The sequence below is a fragment of the Panicum hallii genome, chromosome 3 (genome assembly GCF_002211085.1).
Source record: "Panicum hallii strain FIL2 chromosome 3, PHallii_v3.1, whole genome shotgun sequence".
Taxonomy (NCBI): Eukaryota; Viridiplantae; Streptophyta; class Magnoliopsida; order Poales; family Poaceae; genus Panicum; species Panicum hallii.
Window position 1 is genome coordinate 57,996,728 of NC_038044.1, and position 22,805 is coordinate 58,019,532.

A 22,805-nucleotide genomic window follows, 5' to 3' on the forward strand; every position below is an offset into this window, starting at 1 on the left:
ATAAAAGAAGCAGAAGAAAAAGTAGCGGAGATCCACGAGAAATTGAAAGCAGCGCAGTCCCGACAAAAGAGCTACGCAGACAAGAAGAGGCGGGAAATAAGTTTCAACCCAGGAGATTTTATTTATCTCAAGGTCTCACCCATTCGGGGAACGCGAAGATTTCAGGTACAAGGAAAATTGGCCCCTCGATACATTGGACTGTATCGAGTTCTGAAGAGAGTTGGAGCAGTGGCATACCGACTGGAGTTACCAGAAGAAATGTCGGATATACACCCAGTGTTTCATGTCTCGCAATTAAGAAGGTGTTTGAGAGTACCCGAGGAAGAACACGTGCCGGTGGAAACAATAGATCTGCAGCCCGATCTGCGATACCAGGAAGTACCGGTCAAAATTCTGGACACTATCACCAGGAGGACAAGAAACTCCGAAGTACGGATATGCAGGGTTCAATGGAGAGACACGGAGAAGAGGAAGCAACTTGGGAGCGTGAAGATGCCCTAAAGAAGGAGTTTCCCCATCTGTTTAGGAACCAGTCGAATCTCGAGGACGAGATTCATTTTAAGTGGGGTAGGTTTATGACGCCCCGAAAATTCGCCAAGGAAATCACACGCTAAAAACGTTTTCAGAAACGTTTACATCGAAGCCCTAATTCCCCGAATCCCCGAACCGACACCGAATCCGGCCGCGGTCCCGCCCCTCGTCCGCCTCGCGCAGCGTGCGAGCATCGCGCACGCGTGGCCGACCAGCCGCGGTCACCGCCGCGAATCTCGCCGACGCGAGCACGCCCGCCGCCCGCTCTCTCTTTCTCTATTTATTTTTTTTCTCCTTTCCTCTTTTCCTTTTTCATTTTTCCTTTCCTTTTTCCTCCTTCCTATTTCTTTTTTTTCCCTTCTCTTCCTCTCCCTCCTTACTTTTTCCTTTCCCTCCCTTTTCTTTTCTTCTTCCTTTCCCTTTCCTTTCTTTTTCCCTCCTCCCTCTTCTCCTCCCTCCTTTCCCTGCTCCCGAGCACCACCCGGCCTCCGGCTTCCGAGCCACGCCGCCCCCCTTCACTCGCGCACGCGTGCGCCTGCTCCTGGCCGACCCCACTTGCGTCACGCACACGCGCGCGCCCGAGCGCCGCCCGCACCCTCACCCCTGGCCGAGCGCCGGCCCTGCCCACGCCGCGCGCGAGCCCTGCCCCGGCCGTGCCGCGACGCACGCGCACGCGCAACGCGTGGCCGTGCGCCGCGCCGTGCCGCCCGCCGCTCGCACCCCCACCCCTGGCCGCGCCTCGCCGCACCGGGCGCGCACGCGCGCGCCCTCCCCTGCGCGTGGCCGCGCCGCCCGCCGCTGGCGCTCCGCCCTCGCCGCTCGCGCCGTCGTCCCTGTGCCGCACAGCGCCCGGCCCCCCTTCTCCCCCACGTGCCCGACGACACCTCGATGCCCACGCCCTCGCCGCACGCCGCGTCACGACGCAAACAAACGGCCGAAGCGCCATTAATGGCGCTCCGCACCGGCCAGCGTCGCGGCCACCCTCTCCACCGCCTTACTGCCCTATAAATCGGCCCTTCGCGCAGCTCCCGGCCACCACCACCGCCCTCGCCACTGCGCGCCCCCTCCCCAAGCTCCCAGCGCCGCCTCGACGAGCCACCAGCGCCGCCGCCGCCCGCTCCCGTCGTCCGGCCTCCTCACGCCGCCCCGGCCCGAGGTGAGGCCGGGAATCAGGCCCCCTCCTTCTCCCCTCACTTTTCCCCCATCCCGGGCCGCCATCGAGCCCTGGACCGCCGGAATCGGCCGGCGCAGGACCCACCCCCCCCCCCCCTCTCCTCTGTTCTGTGCGGGGAAGAGGAAGGAGAAGGGCATTTTGCCCAAAGACCCCCCCCCTTCCCTCTGTTTCTCCCCCTCATGCGTCACCTTGTATAAAAGCCCTTCCACCTTTATTTATTCAAGTAACTAGCCTCCACCATGTAAACTTAATATCAAATAAACCCCTACCTCTTTCTAATATGCCCCAAATATTTCTAGAAATTATAACCAAGTCCTTTCTATTTCATAACTGTTACGAATGAGCCCCTGGACCCCTGTTTAACCCCCGAACCCTCTTTAACTCGTCATTTTATGCGCCAAACAATCTCCGATCGACCCAAAACTTTACCACGCCCTTTCTAGAATAGTTCTAACCATACCATTAAGAAACCACCCAAAAATATTACCCCTATCTCCATAACTAAATTATTTCCGATTCAAGCCCAACGATAAAAGCTTTTAGTTCTTCCGCTTGATTGTGTGCCTGTTTGTTTGCGTCGTAGGACACGGAGTGAACGAGGAAGGTCCCGACTATGATCAAGCGAACGAGGACCAGTTCTGCGACCCCGAACCCGAGGGACAGTGCTCCAATCAAGACCTCCCGCAAGGATTTGATGATGGCAAGTTCAATCTCGCCCTTTGATGCATGTTTCTGTCCTAGTTTTTATAAACACAACCCGTTGGCCTGTTTTATAAAATGCATGGTTTTGCTTGAGAAAACATGGTAGGATAGCCACCCTTGTTTTGTGATAACCACCCCTTGTTTTATGATGACTATTCCTTGACCACCTGTTTTATAAATAAAAATGTGTGTGTGTGGGAAGAGGTAAAATGTGGTTTTGAAAGACGAGTTAGACGGGATGGATGGCATTTCTGGGAGAATTGCCGTTGGTGTGCTCGTACCTGTGTGGTTGAGCAAGGAAGGGAGATATCCATCTTGTCACCCCTAAGGACCGAGTTGATGTGTCATCTCACCTAGCTTCCTGTCGTGCAAACCACTTGACCGTTGTGTGGCAACGGCTTAGCATAAATCCCACTAGTTAGTCTGATAGCCATCAGGAGAGCTGAGAGCAACGGGTGATCAAGGAGAAGGGATAAGCTCTGTGTGGCTTATGCCCCGGTTAAACCGCGGAGATAGATCGAATGACCCCTTGATGGATCCCGTGATGGCTAGTCAGGTCTAGCTAAGGTGGGTAATGGCTTTGTTGTTATCTGCACCGACACTAAGGTGATCGTGCTGTGGTACCCCACCTGTGGGTAAAGTTGCACACCTCTGCAGAGTTAAAATCTATTCGAATAGCCGTGCCCACGGTATTGGGCAAGTTATGGTGTGGTCACATAACTAGTGTTTCTCTCTGGGAATGATTGGACTGGTGTGGGTTGTTTGGAAAGTGTCCGGCAGTTGTGCTGTGTGCTACGGCGGACGGGGAGTCCGGTAGCAGCTTAAAACTTGGATCCTGTGTGGATCAACGTCATGTGCTCCTTGGTACTAGAAAACTTGTTTTGAAATTGTTTTTTTAACGAACCTTTGCATACAACCGAGTTTTCCGCAAATGAACCATAACCTTATCCTTGGATTGTCCTGTGCATTGATTTCTGTTATACCCCCTCCGTGGGTGTGATTGGACTTGCTGAGTACGTTTGTACTCACCCCATTCTTACTTCTTACAGCAGAGGATCCAGACTACCTCCCCGAAGACGTCGAGTAGGGTTTCGTCCTGCAACCAGTCTTGCCTGTGGTTAAGGCCACCGCTGGAGTTCCGTATGGCGCAAGACTCTGATGACCCCCTTTTCGTAGCTAGTGTAGTAGTGTGGGTTTTAGTCATAATCCTCGCGATAGTGGCGCTTCACTGCCCATTACCGCGTAGAGTTGTACGGTGATGTACCATCTGATGTAATAAAAGTGTTATAAGCCTCCTGGGACTGATAAAGCATCACTTTTAAGTCTTCCCTGATGGGGGGACGCTTCACCTGCTAACCCAGCTTGCGGCCCGAGCAAGCCTAGCTGGCCATTTCGGCCTGCCAAGCGGTCTGCACCGGCCTGCACCACCCCCCCAACTGAGCACGGCCCGTTAGCCGGCCTAGCTCACGGCGTAGCACAACCAGCGCCGCCCCTCCCGTTACCATCGCCTCCGCCCGGGTTGCTGACAAGTGGGGCCCGCTTGTCAGTTTTACCCCTCACCTCCAGCCGCTCCCTCACGACGCCGCTCCACGCCTTGTCCGCCCCAGCGCCTGTCCCCCTCCGGGACAAGGGGGCGCAACCACCCGGCCACGTATCCCCGGCCGTCCTCGCCCCACGCGCTCGCAAGCCCTAGCCTCCGCACATATAAGACCCCCAGTCGGCTGCCGCGAAACCCTGGCAAACCCTAGAGCTCCGCCTTTCCTCTTTCCGTCACCGCTGCAATCGTGAGGAGAGGGCCAAGGAGGAGGAGGAGGAAAAGAAGGAGTCAACGCTGCTGTACCGGAGCATGGGGAAAAGCCGAGGAGGTGGAGCATGGGAGAAGGAGGAGGACGCCGCCGCCGGAGCACCTCCGCGCGCCTGCGCCCCTTACAGTGATGCCAACGTTACCGCGCTTCATGCATGGTGATGACCCGCCACGGCATCGACCTGCCTCTTCCTTGCCTCTTCTTCCTCGAGTCCAACCGGTAGACCATGCTGCCCTATCCCGACCACCCTTCCCTGCTGCCGGTGTGATGCCTTGCACCGCCGATGAACCTTCCCTAGAATAGCCATCTGACCTTCCCTTCCCGTTTCTGTGCAAGAGCCCCGCTCGCTGTCACTTGTTTACCACCGTAGCCACTGGCCGCCGCGAACCGGGATGCCGGAGCTCGCGCGCGTGCCGTGGCAAAGCCACGGGCTCACACAAGCGCGCACCGTGAAGCCAAGTCTTAGTTTTTCCATATGACGAACCGAGCTCGATGCGTCGCCCTTGCCCTTCCCTATGCCAGCAACAAAACACCTGCCCTCGCCGGCATTGGGTCGCGGCCCTAGGATGCCAATCCGCCGCGGGCACACGCATGCGCACCAGACCCGGCCTAAAGGCCCCACCTTTGGCCTTGCCCGCGCCAAGCCGAGCCACGCCAGCCTCACCACCGCCTTACCGCCGTTGCGTCCCATCCCATCGACCTCACTGCCGCTACGATGTCGTGGCGTGGCGCACGCCAGCGCCACTACGACATTTCACCAAGCGCTCTGCGTGCGTCCCCACCCCACACACGTTGTCGCACACACGCCCGCGAACCCGCACCGGATTGGAGCAGCTGCACCAGATTTCACAGCGGCTAACACGAGGACCCTACGCGTCAGGGAGAGAATAGAGGCAGAAGTTGCTGACCTTCGGGACCCACGTGTAAGATGGTAAGAGATCGACACATGGGCCAGCTCCGTCAGTGGAAGAAGGAGGAAGACGAGGGGAAGAACCAGATGGGCCAATGAGCCAGCCCACCAAGCCGAGGAACCAGGTCAGCCTGCAAAGCTGCAAGACGAGCCAGATCTTGAGCTAGCTTGCTAAGCCCGAGCTGGCCTTTGGAGCCACAACCATGACCATCCCAGCAAGCGTAGCCGCGCGTTTTGGGCCAGATCGAGCCGACCCAGCTACTTTCAGCCCGTTACCCGAGCTGCCTTTTGCCCTTTCTCTTTTTCTTTTAACCCTACCTGACCTGAGGGGCCCACCTGTCAGCGATGCCCTATGGCTGACCTGTGGACCCCACTTACCCTGGCCCGTTGATTGGTCAGCATTGACCAATCAACACTGACGTCAGCAAGGAACATGCTGACGTCAGCCTGCCATGTCACGCCCAGTGGCTGCCACGTGTCACTGCTATGTTATTGGTTTTTCCAAAAACCTTTTAGTAATTCCAGAAATTAGTTTTTCCTTTAAAATTTATAATAAATTAACCGAACCTCTGAAAATTATAAAACCAGTTCCATAATTTTCCTAAAACCATGCCCTACCGTTAGAGTTGGTTTGGTGTGATTTGGATCTTCCTTACTTCTCACTTGGAGTTTATTTGCAATAGACACTCGGTATTTATTGTATTTACGTAATAGGACCTCTGGAAGACTCGGACGACTTCATCAGTCTCAACTTAGAAATGGAAGACGAAGAGAAGGATCTTGCTCCAGGTTCACGTCCATCTACGATCTGAATATCTATTAGGCATTGCTTGCTAGATATGCTATTGTTTTATGATGTGTTACAACGAGATGAACCTGCACAGCCTATTTATTTACCCAAATTCCTTGCAATCCTATACACTCCTTATATATACGAGATGCCTTGCTTTGCAAGTGTATGTGTAGGAATGGATGGATAGTCTTGGCATGAGTGGAGATACACTTTTCAGGAGTTGGTGAATAGAGCTTTTAGCAGGAAGCGAGCGAACTTAACTTGATCTTCGGATCGAGGGCTTGGAGTGCGTATCTTGGCACACTCTACGAAGTGCCTGTGGCAGGCACATCTTTGTGCTTACTTGGTTGAGGAGTTGGTGACACCCATAATAGGTGCAGTGATGAACCATTGCGGTGGATACGCATGTGACGAAGATGCTCGCTTCAGCATATGACGACCGGTTGAGATGAGAGTAACTATGATTTGTAGGACTATGTTAAGCGTGCACACCGCTTACTCATTATGCGGGTAGGTCCGGTTCGGAGCTAGCAGGTGCGGAACCAAGCTGGTAGAAGGATCGAGTATCGATGCAGGAGAAGGAGGTGCTGACCTCACATCCCCCAAGATGCAAGGGAGGCTTCACAATTCCGGGATGACCTCTTGCAGGAGGATGCGCCCAAGTCCCAGAAAAGCTGGATGGTGTCGTGGCCCCTAGTTGCCGTTCTCAGTAGACCAGTGTCTCGGAGTTAGCCGTTTTGCTCCCGGCTGGCTTCGATTTGAGTGGGTCCAGGTGTACAACCCTTGCAGGGTGAAAACTATACGTATAGCCGCGTTCTCAGTCATTGACAACCCTAGTCTTTTGTTACTAATGCTTTCTGCCTCCCTCTAGTGATGACCTCCTGCCTGGGGCAGCTGAGGTGCGAGGAGTGGGAGTTCTCGCACCGATTTGGTGGTTTGGAAGGTGTGTGTTGGACCAGAAACCTCGGGATGTGGGGACGGCCTGAGTCGAGGTGTTGTGGATGATGATATACTCAACTTGCTGCTGGCGCATAGGAAACCCAAGCCTTTCCTTGATGCTTTTGATATACCTTAAGTATATTAAGTCCACTTTAAAGCTTGCATACAGATGGTGATATGGACCCGTCCCATTCCTTGGGGGCAGATCATAGATGCAGGTTCGAACTTGAAGCTCCAAACCGATCACGAAGATGCTACGTCGGCATGGTTGCGCTGCTTCGCTCAAGGTTGCCTGTGGTGAAGATTGGAGATGAAGACTCAACGCCCTAGCTACCGCTTTGCATGATTTTTTGCTTATCGTCTAGCCCAAGGGGCTTGTACTATATCATGTTTTGAGATGTTTTCGGATGTAAGTATTGAATTTGTACTCTCTTATTGTTGTATAGAAATAATATTATACTGGAATGAGTTCTGTACGTGATAGCGCTCGATCTAGGGACTATCACGGAGGTATCAGGAAGGAATAGGGAGTCGGATTCTCATAAATGAAAATCCGGGTCGTTTCAATATATATTTGTGTTCACAAGACGAAGGTGTTACAGTGTTAACTTCATTTTACTGGTCGATGTTGCAAGATAGTTCTGTAATCAATCACAAATACTATCCAATTTCCATATGATGTTAAACAATCTTAAGCATGATCAGAAAATATACGATCGTCTGAGAAATATATATTGTAATTCAGCAAATCAATCAATTGTCAATGTTGTACAATTTTCCATAATGCACAATTTTCATACATGTGCACACGAATCTACCAGTGGTCCAGTTCTTCATCTTCAGCGGTGAGCATGTGCCGTCCTTCTGGAGTCTGGCCTGAACAGCTCTTTTGAGCTTCAGAAGCGTCTCTTTTCATTCGCCTTACATAATCTCAAAGACATTATGGACCTAATCAATTTTCAGAGGATCTCCATCGAGGAGCCAAACATCCGCAGGAATGACATCTCCAAGTTTAATGCTGATGATGTCCCCAGGCATAAGGATGGCTGTCTCATGAAGCCCCTATAACAACAAATATATCATCTATTGTTAACAGAGCAGAATGTAAACTTCACCCATCACCAATCAATAAAATAAAAGAAAGCAAGGAACTTAATAATATTTTTTTTCTCATAGTCCTTACCCCACCATGGCCAGTGCGATGGCCATGATAGCTGCAGCCTCCATGACCCACAACAGTGGATTCCACATGACAGCACTGCAGCCATCAATAGTCTTAACTGAATGAGAAATATGAAGTGGCACAGCTGCATCTCAGATTCTCGTTTGCTTCAAAATTGCACAAAGTATTGAAAATTGATGAGCAAATCAGAGAGGAATCAAAAGGAAGATGCTCATTCCTCACCTAATGTAACTGCTTGATAGCAGAGAACGACCCTACTGAACTCTTACTACTTAATGCTCTTGCCACTCTCACTTCCTGATCATTGTAAGGCTCCAATGCACAAACAGAGCATGCACCTCCTCCCGTACTTTGTAGCATGATCAGAAAAAAAAAAGCAGGGATCCCTAAATTGTGTGGGAACCACAAGCGTCGACGGCGAGGGCGTGACGCAGTGCCACCATCTTCTTCGTCACGGAGAGTATGCATGATCTAAGCTCACATGCAGATGTACCTCGAGCAAGCATTCGGAGCATATTCTGCAGAACCGCATATGTTGCCTGCTGATTCCATCGCTCGCTGCCACACAGCTAGCTAGGACAAATGTGAGCCTCGGTTGAAATCGGCACCCTCCAATTAATGGGTGCAGTTCGCGGTACAACTGATTGTTGATCGCCACCATCAAGCTAAAAAAGTGAAGTGTCCTATATATGCTCGCTCCAATATCTAATTCATGCTTTGTGCTCTTATTACGACAATATAATGTAACGTGCACTTACAGGAATACTACTACTAGCGCTACTGATAATCATCTAGGACTTTCTTAATGAAAACCTCCATCACAAGAAATAGAAAAAGAAACTAAAATTGCCTGCTAAAGATTGCTGGGACTTGGGTGGTCAATGTGTAGAGAACTCCGGTCACTACCCCAAGTTGGAGGTTGGAGGTTGGAGATTGGAGAAGGTGCACAACACGTACAAAAGAAAATGCAGCGGCGAGTCGGCAATGCATGGGCAAGGAGCATCGATCAAGCATGCTTCAATGCGTGGCAGCCGGATCATCACCGCCTCCGCGACGCACGCGTCGCATGGCATGCAGCCCGAGGCTAGCGTGGCATCGGCAGCAGCAAAGGAGGGATGGATCATATAGATTGCAATCGAATGGCGCGTTTTATTTTTATTGTAGTGGTGGCGAGGAAGGAATATCACTGCCGGAGAGCCACGCTTTGCCGAGTGTAAAATTCTTTGCCGAGTGCACTATTTCGAGCACTCGGCAAAGAGTCTCTTTGCCGAGTATCGGTCACTCAGCAAAGAAAAACACTAGGCAAACAAAACATTTGCCGAGTGTTCTTTTTGGGACACTCGGCAAAGGTGTTTATGTGCCGAGTGCTTTTCTTTGGCACTCGGCAAAATATATTTATTTTTTTTCTTTTTTGCTCTCAAACTTTTTCTGTTGTAATGTTACATTATCATTAACTACATATGCAAATTTGGCTCATTACTCGAACTGTTTGCTGTATTTAGTCAATTAATTTCATTTGATTGAATTTCTTGCGATAATTGAAATATGAACTGCAAGTCATGGGAAGAATGGAAAAAAATGAATGGAAAGATGATATTCTTGTTATTGAGCCTACTTTGACACCTTATACATGAGAGGACTAGAAAATTTCAAACATCTTGATCACGAAGCATGACGACGAACTTGTGCTCCAATTGTTTTTTAATTGTATAAAAAGCAAATGTGGTTAGAAAATCATGAAACTTGCCAAGATGTTATGATACCATATGGAAAGACTATGATAAAATTTAAAAATGTTTCATTAAAATTTGTCAGGAACATGCTTAACACCTAATCCGCCTTCATATAAAATCATGAAACTTGTTTGGACATATTTCATTTGTAAGCATCGTATGTTACAAATTTCATGAAATCTTATCAAATTTTTATCACAGCCTCCCCATATGATGTCATGATATCTCGACAAGTTTCATGATTTTCTAACCATATTTGTTTTTTATACAATTTAAAAACAACTGGACCGCGAAGTTTGTGTTCAAGTTTTGTGAACAAGATGTTTGAATTTTCTGGTGTGTTCGTGGATATGGTGTCAACGTGTGCTCAATAACATGAATACCATTTTTCCATTCAATTGTTTCCATTCTTTGAATGACTTGCGGTTCAAATTTCAATTATCCTTAGAAATTTAATTAAATGAAATAAATTTACTAAATATAGCGAACACTTCGAGTAATGAGTCCAAATTGCATATGTAGTTCCAAATAATATAGAATTATAACAGAAAAAGTTTGATGATAAAAAGAAAAAAAAATAAATCTATTTTGCCAAGTGTCAAAAAAAAGCACGAGTGCCAAACAAAAACGCTCGGCAAAGAGCAGGAGGGAGCGGATGAAATTTTGGAACGAACCGGCGGGAGGGACCGAAAAAATCTCCTTTTACTTATTCCACTCCCGGCCCACGCATCCTCTCGTCCTCCTCCCTCTTCCCTCCTCTCTCTCTCTCTGGTCGACGGCGGCGGCGGCCCTCCTCGGGGCGCGGCGGCGGCGCGGCCCGCCCTCCCCGAGGCGCGGCGGCGGCCCTTCCCGGGCGCGGCGGCGGCGCGGCCCGCCCTTCCCGGGCGCGGCGGCGGCGGCCCTCCCTCCCCTGGCCGGCGGCGCGACAGCGACCAGCGGCGGCTGTTTTTTTATTTTTAAACGGGCCTTTGCCGAGTGCGGAAAAGGCGCTCGGCAAGATCTTTGCCGAGTGTCCGAAATAAGGCACTCGGCAAAGAGCTTTTTGCCGACAAATTCTTTACCGGGTGCTCTTTGCCGAGTGCTACACTCGGCAAAGGTTTTGCCGAGTGTTTTTCAGGCTTTGCCGAGTGTCCTGGACACTCGGCAAAGCGTGGCTATCCGGCAGTGAATACCGGCCGGCTGTCGATGCACGCGTCGAGAGTTGCGTCGTACAGCGCCGGCGAGACCAAGATCGGCCGGCGGCGGCGGCGCAGACAAATTAACTAGCCGAAGAACGAAATTCCTGTGAGAGAGATCCGGCCGGCCGTGTTCTGACGATTGATCAGCATGCATTTCCTACTACCTCCGCGAGAACGGAACCGCACACGGTACTCGTCTGCAATTGTATCCGCCGTCTTCTTTATAGAAAAAAGAAAGGAAGTTGTTATCGTCGTTGGAAGGTACCAGATTTGGTACTATGTTTTTTTTGTTGATCATTGCTAACCGTTGATCTAATATGTAAATTAAAAAATAAATTGATATTGTTACTAGTCCTACCTATTTCGGTACCGGCCCAACAAATTCACAACAGCCTTTTTCCAGGTACCTCTCGGTACCTACCATATCTCAACCATTGATTTTATTTTACTGTGATGAACGGCTCTTATTTATTCTAATCATAGTAAAATTTCTCTAAAGTGTATTTATGAGAAGCTCACGGGCAGATGTACCTGCACAAGCACATTCTGCTACGCCGCATACCACATCTGCGGTTGACTCCGTCGGTGCCATATGGCTGTGACAAAATGTGGGTCTCCCGTCGAAATTGACACCCTCCAATATGGGTGCAATTCGCATATATATATATAATATATATATAATCTTTTTCTTACAATTGATCACAATTAACGAAAATCAAGAACTCTAAAATGGATGCTAGCAGCTAGTAGCGGGGTAGGAGTGTATATATATATATATATATATATATATATATATATATATATATATATATATATATATATATATATATATATATATATATATATATATGTGTGTGTGTGTGTGTGTATGTGTGTGTGTGTGTGTGGGTGTGTGTGAACTCTACAATAATAGTATATATGCTACTGGAATATAGAACTATTATCGATAACAATCGGAGACCCTAACCTTGGTCGGGACATAAGATCGAGGATAAGTATAAATTGGTTATCCTTAGATGCACCTCCAATTCTCTTTAGTTCAAATATTTGTACTACTTTTTTAAAATAAAATTCTATTTTACAAAAGTAGTCTAAATATCTCGCCTCATGTTGATGATGTCGGAAAACACGTGCAGGACAGGAAACAATTGCATCCGCTCCCGTGTGAGTCCGCAACGCATGGGGCAAATCAGTCAGTCCAGCACAGCAGCATGGGCTGCTCAGCTGCTGCTGCACGGTCGTCACCGCCTCCGCAATGTACGGGTTGCATGCATGCGGCCGGACCCTAACGTGTCCGGCAGCAAGAAAGCTACCTTGCGTTCACCGATGCCAAGAAAGCTCACCTCCTCTTTGATCCGGAACCGGAACACGAAGAAGCATACGTGAAGTTTTAAGTTCAAAATTTGCAGCGTGGAAGAACACATCATAATACATGTTTGAGAAATAATTAGGGATTTTTCATCATTATTATTTTTATATGCTAGGACATCTTATAATAAATTAATTTGTGGGATATACAATTATCTGGATTTTGACCATATTCGAGGGTACTAATTTGAACATTTTTCCTTTTGCATATTTAAGTGTTTGATTATTAACTACTTTCTTCCTTTGGCAATTTTCATATATGCCACCAAGAAAACTCGTAATCTTTTATATACCATCGTTGTGTCTATGGCATGAGGATCCCACCACAGTTATTTACAGTGGCATATAAGGGATTTAGAGTTTAACCAATGGCACGTGACTACGTGAGGAATTTTTTCTTCTTTCTACCTAAACTCAAAACAAAAACACTATCCTAATATCTGTTATACTACAACAATTGTTTGAGGATTGATATTCCCATAACAAAACCAATCTAAATTCAACTTAACTTCCAAAGAAAAATAAAACTATATTAGACATTTTCTGCAGCTGTTTTTTTTTTGGCGAAACATAATACAAGGCAAACGTCTCACGCACACACATATAGAATGAACTGGTAAATCTCAAGACTGACAAAGTTACCACAAACACTTTGTTATCAATGAGCATGTTGCCTACCATACAAAGAATAGTGTCATGTTCCATCATAAAAAATTCTTACCAGTTGAATTATGCTCAATTCGTTTCTGCATATGCTTTTCGGCAGCAAATTAACACAAATAAGCAAAAGCACAACACATCATGGCGAAACCATTCCTTTACGACTCTTATAACCGTCAGAAGTACAGTTCATAGTTCATGAATGTGGATGGCGTTTCGGCCTATGTGCGTGCATGTATACATGCCGTCGTGTGTACCGCTTGCGAGAACCAGGGTCAGTTGCACGTCATCTTCAGGGTGCCCACACACCTTTGTTCCCACTCTGGAGTAGGTTTAATCAAGTCGATCGTCTCCAGTCTCCACCACTATTCAAGTTTGGAGCCGGGCGATTTGTGACGTCCGTGGTTGGACACGTGTGGTGTCACTGCATTGTTTTGAGTAAGGCTAAGCCTGTCCCTACACATGGATGGGCATGGACGTTTCATGTGATGTACTTGAGTAAACTGTACGTTTGCTACCTAAATTGAACTCGTGCGGTTGTATAATTAGTTTAGCTTCTAACCTTACGTGTTATACATTTTTGAAATAGAGTATATACCTAGATCCTCACATATATACGTATATATATGTATATACGTACCCTCATCTCTATAAATAAACAAATATTCTCTATCCTTATAGATACTTACTCAAATAATCTAGGTGGACATGCATGTTCCATTCCAAGTAACATAGACTAATTGGGTACCCGCAAAAAAAAACATAGACTAATTGGAGAGCTCGTAGGACTTACGAGTTATTTATATATAATTTTTTTTAAAATTGCTTATTTTTTGCGAGTAAATTACTTACTATTATAATAGCTCACAGATTTTCTTGTCTTACGTGCTGATGACAATGGAGGATAGGATCAACTATGCGATGTGGAGAATGGAGATTGGGTGAGGCTGGCGTGGGACCCACATACTACCACCGGACCAGTTTATTGCAACCAAAATGACGAGGGGTGTGTACTGTTACGTCCACCCGTTTGTGGACACACAGACCACTCAATTGTTACCCTTGCTGATCCATAGATCATTAATTATGTATTCTTGTTCTTTAATTTGTACATGATCACGTCCCGTCTCGCTAAATCAGAGCAACTTTTTGGCTCTTGTGCTAGGATAGCCGAAATGCTGCTATTTTCTCTCATGCTAAACAGAGTTATATTTAGATAGATCGAGCTTATTTTAATTGTTGAATCAGTTTGTCTCTGTTTCTGTAGGAATCAAGAATTTATTAAGTGACTGTTTGGGCAGTGCTTTACGGACTTCTTGAAAAAAGATGTGAATCTTATTGGAAATTACTAATACCCAACTCATCGACATGTGTATAGGAGAGATAGGGATCTGGCTACACATCAAAAACTGTATATAAAAGTTCCATGGTCTCTAGCTCGCATGCAGGTGTGTATGAGTATGGCTCAAAATTATTCAGCATATTCCTATAAAAGAAGAAGAAGAAGAAGCAGCAGCAGCAGCATTTTAATTGTGTTCCTTGTTCCCTCAGGAGGCGGGACGATCAACATAAAATAGCTGCCGTGTGTGCTAAATCCTTGTATTGTATCTTGTTTGACAATCACCTCGACGTCAGATTGTTATTTGCAAATGAATGAAGCACGTATAATTTTGTTACTGATCTCTCTGTTTCAAATTGTTAGTCGTTTTGATTTTTTAGATGCATAATATTTTCTATGTATAAACTATGCATCTAGATATATATTATGTCTAGGTGCATATATATAGCAAAATCTATGTACCAAAAAAATCAAAACGTCTAATAATTTGTGATGGAGGGAGTATTAGACAGAAAAAAATGATATAGCATACTACACGTGCCTATACATGGATCACAGTTTTCGAACCAAGGGACGTGCACCCTTGTTGGGATGTTGCAACGAAGGCACTACATGAATAACATTGCTCTGCCAAAAAAATCCTCACTATTTCTTTTCCGCGATGAAATCTGTGCAGCGCTCACTCCAGCAAATGAAAAGGGCCCATATATTAATAACAAGATGGGTTAACAAAACCCATCCGGCCCGGCTTGTGGCCCATTTTTGCAAGACGTGCGGGCCACGAAAACACGGCACGAACCCGGTCCCAGCAGTCAGTAGTCATCACCGTTCTTCCGCACGCGCACCCGTCCCGTGCGGTCGGTCTCCCACGGAGTTTCGTAGCGTGCCCGCCACGGGTGTCTCCAGGTGGGTCCCGCACCGGATTGTATACACACTCACGCGCGCGCACCGCCCCCCCCCCCCCCGCCTCACGTATTCCATACGGTATCCCGCTCGCCGCTTCGCTTCCACCGCCGTCGCCGTCCGCCGCCTACCTAGGGTTTCCGCCGCCGTCCCCGTCCGACCAACTCGCCGGCGCGTCCGCGCGTGTCCCCCGCCGCCGTATGTGCGTCCGCCCTCTCGCCAACCTGGACCGCCGGCACCGCACCCGTCTCCGTCCCGATGTCGTCGAGGACGCCCCCGGCGGGGTCCCGCCCCGCCGCTGGCGCCGGCGGAGGCCGGAGGAAGCAGGCGGTGGCTAGCGGCGCGAAGCCGGCGCCGAGGCAGCACGTCCGGATGATCCAGGAGCAGCTGGCGCGCGCGCGTGAGGAGGGGCGGCGCGCGGAGGAGAGGCGCCTCGAGGAGGAGGCGAGGCGCGCGGAGGAGGAGCGCAGGGCCAGGGAGGAGGCGGAGAGGCGCGCCGAGGAGGAGAGGAGGGCGCGGCAGGAGAGGCGGCGGAAGAGGCAGGAGGAGGCGCGGAAGCGGGCCGAGCGGGAGGAGAAGCGACGGATGGAGGATGCGCGGAGGCGGCTCGGCATCGCTGTCCCTGATGCCTCCAGCGGTGATGGTACGCACAGAAGGCCCGTGTATGAGTCGAGAAAGTCAAAATCGCAGCCCAAGCATCATATGAGTGTCCAATCTGAAGCCAATTTTGGAGAAACTCATGTGATTGAGAAGCAATTGGAGGGCATGGAGCGCAATGCATCCCTGGAGGATACTGATGGAGTAGTTGTTGATGCGCTGGAATTGGGGAAGGAACAGATTACCATACCATCATCGGAAGACAGCAGTGGAATTGACGAAGATGATGCTTGGGACAACAGGAGCTTTGACGAATTTGATGCTCTGTTGCCTGGTAAATCTCCATCTTTTGGAGAAGAGGAAGATGACCAAACAGAGGAAAAGCATGTGTCCTCTGCTGCACCGATTGCTAACTCGATGAGTTTATCTGAAGGTATTGGGGAAGATGTGATCTCTATCCTTCAGGATGATGGTGCAAGCAATGGGGTTGATAGGGAGCTTCGAGCACCAATATGTTGCATCCTTGGGCATGTGGATGCTGGAAAGACAAAGCTGCTTGATTGCATCCGGCGAAGCAATGTGCAGGGTGGGGAGGCTGGGGGCATCACGCAGCAGATTGGTGCCACCTACTTACCAGTTGAGAATATCAGGGAGAGGACCTCCCTGAAAGCTGAGGCCACCATCAAAGCTCCTGGTTTGCTTGTAATTGACACCCCTGGCCACCAGTCATTCAGTAACATGCGCTTGAGGGGATCAAGTTTGTGTGACATTGCTGTAGTGGTTGTTGATATTACGCGTGGGCTGGAGAAGCAGACCATTGAGTCCATTGGTCTTTTGAAACACCGCAATGTGAGGTTTATTGTTGCCTTGAACAAGGTTGATCGTCTGTATGGGTGGAAGACTTGTCCCAATGCACCAATAGCAAAAGCTCTCAAGAACCAATCTGAAGATGTCCAAAGCGAATTCAAATGGAGGGTAACTGAGGTATGTACATGTCATCCTGTGCATTGATTTGCTACCAGTGATCAATTGATTTGAATCACAAATAATTTATTTGATCTTTTTTATAATTTTGTTAATTTAACAGGTTGTAACACAACTTAAGGAAAGTGGCTTCAACGCTGCCCTGTATTATGAAAACAAGAAGATGAAAGAAGTGGTGAATATTGTCCCAACTAGCGCTGTAAGGTCTGTTAGTTGCTCATCTGTTTTATTTAGGTTAAATACTTAAATTTCAATATATTTCTACAATTTTATTTTCTGTCTAACTTGTACCATAATATCCTCCAGTGCTGAAGGCATTCCAGACCTACTGCTGCTGCTGGTGCGATGGGTGCCAGAAATAATGATGGAGAGACTGACATATGTCAATAACGTGGAGGTTTGTTCTTGAGCCATTACTCTGTCTACTCTCCAGTTAGACATCCTTTTGGTTGGAATTATGAGTATGGACATCCTTTCCATTTTGTGAGAGTTTGTGTTAAATCACTCTTCAGCAACTGATTTTGTTACATAGATCATTATTCATTGCAAGGTGATGTAAATGTGATTTTGTTGCCATATGTGTTTATTTCTGTCAGTGTACTGTACTGGAGGTCAATGAAGACAAAGATTTCGGAACTACTATTGATGTAGTGCTGATTAATGGTGCACTTTGTAAAGGTGATCGTATAGTTGTTTGCACCAAACAGGTATGTTTTAACTTATTGTTCAAAATTGAAAATGCAGCCTTGAATGTTGCGTCATCTGATTTCAGAACCTTTTCATTTTCATCTGCAGGGGCCTTTCACAACCAACATAAGATATTTGTTGACACCTTATCCCATGAAAGAACTTAAAGCTAAGGTGAGTGAATGATGGAATCATTTTATTTTGTTCATGCATATCTTTTTGGGTGTAGTTAGTGGCATAGTAACATAGGTGGGTGTAATATTTTGTATGTTGATATCTTATCAACTGTGTATGTATCTTCCTATCCAGAACTAGAATATCAGTCTGTATCTTGTTGCAAAGATTTACAAAACCTTCTGGACATCAGTATTAATAATATTCATCCAGTAACAGTTAGCATCTATAATTTAGTCTAATTTACGGACTCTAGAATCTAGGTATGTAGTCATGTTTGTGCTAACTGCTAATGCAGTTAGCATCTACAAGCTATCTATAACCAGCATTCTGTTTGTTTCATTGTTTGGAGTAATTTTACAAGATCTTTCAGACATCGGTGCTTTTATGTTTCTTTGACTGGGAGTATTTTAAGTAGGCTGGTGTGCTGCTGAGACATTACACATTTGCATCACCTAAACCTGAAACTTCATAGATACATAGATAAAAAATCACGAAAGAAACAACAAAAGGGCCCCAAGAAAAATATAATGTAGTTAACTACCATGAATACATGATCGCTAATTATAAAGATTTTTTTTGCATAAGTTGATTCTGTTCTTGGTGTGGTTGAATAATTATCACCTACAACTGATGTTTGGTTTGAAATCATATTTTGATTCCAAATATCTGGAATTCTATGTTTCCATTCATGCTCTTCCCTGTATCTTAATTTGAACTCTGTAAAGTTTGAGAATGAAAGGTGTGTGTTTTAAGTAGTCCTTGCTGACAGGTTCAATATTCCTAGTTACTCAAACTATCTTTTGTAGTTTGTTTGCCTTAGAATTTGAATTGGGTGGATGAGGAATCATGACTTTAATGTTTTCACACTGAATCGAGAATAAGTCTTTCGGGTGTTCTGACTAGCATATCCCTGTGACCTCTCAATCAGGGAGTATATAAGCATCACGAGGAGCTTAAAGCTGCCCAAGGGGTAAAAATTGCAGTGCGAGTAAGTTTAATTTTTATTATCATTTCTTTATGAAAAATCCAAATCCAAATTTCAAAGTACTCATTTGCTTATTTTATCTTTTTAGGGACTGCGACATGCTATTGCAGGCACTGCTCTCATTGTGGTGAAACCAGGAGATGATCTGGAACGAGCTGAAGCAGCTGCAGTGCAAGAAATCAGTAATGCCAACAGCCTCATCAATGAGGATGAAAGGGGTGAGAGTGATGATGGAACAGCAATACAAGAAATAAGTAGGATCAAAACTTGCAAGGAGGGTGTCTATGTGCAAGCATCTAGTCTTGGAACCTTGGAAGCCATTATTGAGCATTTGAAGACCCTTTCTTTGGACATTCCTGTCGGTGGTTGCAACTTAGGCCCAGTGCACAAGCAGGATGTCATGAAAGCAACTGCTATGTTGAAGAGGAAAGAAGAGTATGCAGCCATCTTGGCCTTTGATGTCAAAGTAATGCCTGAGGCTTCTGACCTTGCAGCTGAGTCAGGGGTGAAGATTTTTATGGCTCAAACATTATATAAACTTGTTGACAGCTTTACTGATCACATTAAGAAACTGAAGGAAGAGAAGAAGAAGCAATATGCAACTGAGGCGGTGTTCCCATGCACCCTTAAGGTTCTGCCAAACCATGTCTACCATAAAAAGGATCCAATTGTTTGTGATGTTGAAGTTCTGGAAGGTGTTGTCAAGGTACTTTGATGAGCCCTTTGTTCTGAAGTTTGTTTATTCGTAATGATAATCTTTGATACCGTCCATTGGAATGAATCTGCAAAATCGATTACTACCAGTTAATGAGTTAATACTTGTATTTCAGGTGGGAACCCCAATTTGTGTCTCTGTTCCAAGCAAGGATAGAGATGCAGACGTGGTTCATAGCCTTGGGAGGATCTCTTCCATGGAAACATCCAATGGCACGCCGATTGATTCTGCCAAGAATGGAGTAGTGTCGATAAAGGTACGAGCATTGAATACAATTTTGTAGTTATGACAAGTGGAAACTTGAAACAAAAACACTAACAAATTTCATCTCCACTGCCAGATAATTGGGGAGAACCCTCAGGAGAGGTCTCGATTGTATGGACGCCATTTTAATGCCGACAACAAGCTGCTCAGCCAAATCTCTAGGAAATCTATTGACGTGCTGAATGAGTATTATCGGGTACGTTGCTAGTGCTGGTGCTATCAGTAAGCTTGCACAACTCTTCTACTCTTTGATATATGCATCTAACGCATGCAAATTTGTTTTGCTGCAGGATGAGATGACTGGTGAAAATTGGCAGCTGATCCGCAGGCTAAAGAAACAATTCGGGATACACTGAAGCCTTGGAAGTATTCCTCTAGCATCTTCTCCCTTAGAGCTGCCCTCTTTCTTTTCTAAGTTTTCTATTGTTCATCGAGACACTGGAATATTCTTATGTTTTTGGTTTGTTCATGGAGTAGACACTTGAACCGAGTTATACTTGTGTTATTCAAACCTTTATGTTACATTCTGGATATGTTAAAATCAATAATAGATGCTGGGTATGTTGAAATTTCTGAAATAAAGGTATCTGCTGTGCAAACTCGTTACAATGAATTTAGCATTGGTATCAAATGCCTTCCTATGCCCTGCTGAAGCAACGAGAACAGCGGCCGCCATGACAAACATCAACAGCATGGCTGAAAGCAACAAGTATGTCTTCCTTGACGATCTTCGGTATTCCCCGAAGAGGATGACGCCCCAGAATGTGCTTACAAGGGGCATCGCCTGATCATGTAAGACCAAATGTTGAATCAGAAGTCTAGTGAGATGACATACGAACGAATGACTGAAGCTCTGAATGGGTAAAATACCTGGACCGCATCAGCAGCTGCATACCCAGCAGCTTGGCCGCCCATGAACTGAAACCCGTTCCCAAACCCACACAGGAGCCCTGCCAGCAAGGCCCAATGCCTGCCGTTCCAGTCCCTGGCATATGCTCCGACACTTGATGCCGGCACACCGGCCATTGGGTGATACAAGAACCAGACATTGAGGCACGCCCCGAGCGCGAAGCACGACACCGAGAAGTAGAAGAAGGCAGTGTAGACCACCAGGTGCGGGACGCCCTTCCTCAGGGTGTGCCACTGGTCGTTGGTGGCCAGGTTGATCGCCGGCGAGAAGAGGGAGAAGCAGGCCCCGGCGAGGAAAACCAGGTTGAGGCCTAGCAGCCTGTGGGAACCAAATACCTGAATCGGAATGTCAGGCATGATGCTGCATGAATTCAGGGTTCAGTTTTTCTAGAAGAGAGCAACCTTGATCGATCGTCTCCCCTCGACCTGGATGATGAACTCTGCAGAGCCAGGTTTCGGCTCATTGGAAGCGCTGTAATCTTCTTCATCGCCGTCCGTCGGTTCTCGAGGATCAGGCAGCAACTTTGCTGAAAAATTTAAAGTTGAACCAAGTTTCTTCTTAACCTCTGCATGATTGAATATTCCATATTTTCCAAATGATCAAATGCTACCTTCGTCAGAAACCTCACTGCTAAGCTCGATGTCTGCATTCTTCCTGCAAATGTTTAGAGATTCTTGACACCCAAGGAGACGCTTCTCAGCAAAAATACAGGCTATTAGTTCAGAAATGGCAGCCTGACATGCTTAGCTTCTGTTCATCATCCTTGGCGTTGGAAGAATGGACGGCGGCGCCAAGGAACACCGCGATGAGGAAGCACGCGACACCGGGGAAGAGTACCTCGGCTCGATTTATGCGTCCATCAAGGAAGTAGTTGATTGTTGTCCCTGCACATGAATGAACTCTAAAGTCTAAACTGCTCAGATCAGAAGTTGTCAAGAGCCTGCTGAGTATGATTCATACTGACAAAAGATTCAGAGATGCTTACCTATGACTACCGTCATGCTTGAGCAGATGATGTTTGTCACTGACAGACCGGCAAACGCCCACGCATACTGCGAGACAAGATTTCCGAGACTGAGGGCAATGCCGCCGGCCATTGCCATTAGGACTGAAGGCCAATTATCCTGCATCTGCCATCACATTTCGAATCAAACAAAAAAATTTCTGAAGATGACCCAGAAATGAAATTTGAATGCTTCTGGATCAGAAAACACTCTTTATCTGACATGGTCACCCTCGACCTCGAAACATTCAGGTTCCATTAGCTGAAACAGCAGTGACTTCAGAAGCTGAAAACACTGACCTGGCTGAGCTGAGTGAAGAAGCTTGGCATGCCAGGCCTGTTCTCCCCAGGCTGCCCAAACGCGACGGCGATCAGGACGGCGGCGAGGAGGTTGGTGACGGAGTAGTCAAGGTAGGTGTGCTGGGGCAGCCGGCCTCTGCGCTCCAGCAGCGTCAGGAGAGCCGGCCAGGTGCCCAGGAGGAAGAGGGACGCGAGCATCAGCGTGGCGGCGCCGCCCCTGTCCACCACGGTGACGGGCATCTCGGTCGACGGCGACGGAGGAGAACCGACGCTGAGAGATCTCTGACATGTGCAGAAGATGCAGTGCGAGCGTGATGAATTGCCGCGAGATCTCGCCCAGCTCTGGTCAAGCTAGCATGTTGACCCGACAAGGGAGATGGTGCTGTCGTGATTGGATAAAATATTCGTTTGAGTCCTCCGGATCTCCAGCAGTTTCAAGCATGTTTGACTTTGTGATTGAATAGATCTCTCTCACACACTGCTTCGACATTTTATTTTTTTTCTTGTTTTCTCCACTAATATGTGTAGCTTTTTGCGAATCACAAACTCAACGCCTGTATAACTTTCATGTGCTTTGAAATCCTGTGAGACTTTATACTAGTTTATGGTATAATAATCCCACGTAATCGTTGCACACACTTGAGGTGAACAAAAAGTAGATCAATAATAACTTAATGAGTTGAAGGGCGTTTCAGGCGCGCAATCATGAAGAACTTTTTTTTGGTACACACATATGAAGAAATAGACAAACGTGTGATAAAATATGAAAACATATCTCTTGTGAAGTTGCGATCCTGATCACAGTCGTTACGACCATTACTTATTGTCTTCCAGTTTGTAGAAAAACATGAGCACTAGGCCTGTAAAGTCAACACTAGGCCTTGATTTTGTCTCTAAAACACTGGAAGATTATCCCCTTATGTACTTATTAGCAGATTCCAATGCAATGTACGTTCAGTTAAATT

At 47.0% G+C, this 22,805-nt stretch overlaps 2 protein-coding genes across 3 annotated transcripts; one reads left to right on the plus strand and one right to left on the minus strand.

The window, feature by feature from the left end:
• The first annotated feature begins 15,284 nt into the window (after nucleotides 1–15,284).
• On the plus strand, nucleotides 15,285–20,209 carry LOC112885674 (eukaryotic translation initiation factor 5B-like). The gene is made up of 10 exons (XM_025951243.1): nucleotides 15,285–16,799; nucleotides 16,903–17,003; nucleotides 17,106–17,196; nucleotides 17,396–17,506; nucleotides 17,595–17,660; nucleotides 18,592–18,651; nucleotides 18,737–19,354; nucleotides 19,479–19,619; nucleotides 19,704–19,823; nucleotides 19,918–20,209. Exons 1-10 carry the CDS (start codon nucleotides 15,477–15,479, stop codon nucleotides 19,981–19,983), a joined length of 2,697 nt encoding a protein of 898 aa, XP_025807028.1. The 5' UTR covers nucleotides 15,285–15,476; the 3' UTR covers nucleotides 19,984–20,209.
• Nucleotides 20,065–22,151, minus strand: LOC112885675 (ureide permease 2-like). 2 transcript variants are annotated; one of them, XM_025951245.1, is made up of 7 exons: nucleotides 21,841–22,151; nucleotides 21,523–21,667; nucleotides 21,277–21,421; nucleotides 21,148–21,191; nucleotides 20,939–21,063; nucleotides 20,498–20,872; nucleotides 20,065–20,411 (listed from the first exon to the last, which is right to left on the minus strand). In XM_025951245.1, the coding sequence occupies exons 1-7, from the start codon at nucleotides 22,078–22,080 to the stop codon at nucleotides 20,169–20,171; spliced, it is 1,317 nt and encodes a 438-aa protein (XP_025807030.1). In that variant the 5' UTR covers nucleotides 22,081–22,151; the 3' UTR covers nucleotides 20,065–20,168. The 2 variants fall into 2 exon arrangements, with proteins under 2 accessions (XP_025807030.1, XP_025807029.1); XM_025951244.1 differs by having other exon boundaries at nucleotides 21,277–21,445.
• Nucleotides 22,152–22,805: the final 654 nt, after the last annotated feature.

Coding starts and splice junctions, on each gene's coding strand:
- LOC112885674 (XM_025951243.1), top strand. CDS start 15,477: ATGTCGTCGAGGACGCCCCCGGCGGGGTCCCGCCCCGCCGCTGGCGCC. Junction 17,197..17,395: donor CATATGTCAATAACGTGGAG/GTTTGTTCTTGA, acceptor TATTTCTGTCAG/TGTACTGTACTGGAGGTCAA. Junction 19,824..19,917: donor TGCTGAATGAGTATTATCGG/GTACGTTGCTAG, acceptor GTTTTGCTGCAG/GATGAGATGACTGGTGAAAA.
- LOC112885675 (XM_025951244.1), bottom strand. CDS start 22,080: ATGCCCGTCACCGTGGTGGACAGGGGCGGCGCCGCCACGCTGATGCTC. Junction 21,064..21,147: donor CAGTGAGGTTTCTGACGAAG/GTAGCATTTGAT, acceptor TAAATTTTTCAG/CAAAGTTGCTGCCTGATCCT. Junction 20,873..20,938: donor AGGGGAGACGATCGATCAAG/GTTGCTCTCTTC, acceptor ATTCCGATTCAG/GTATTTGGTTCCCACAGGCT.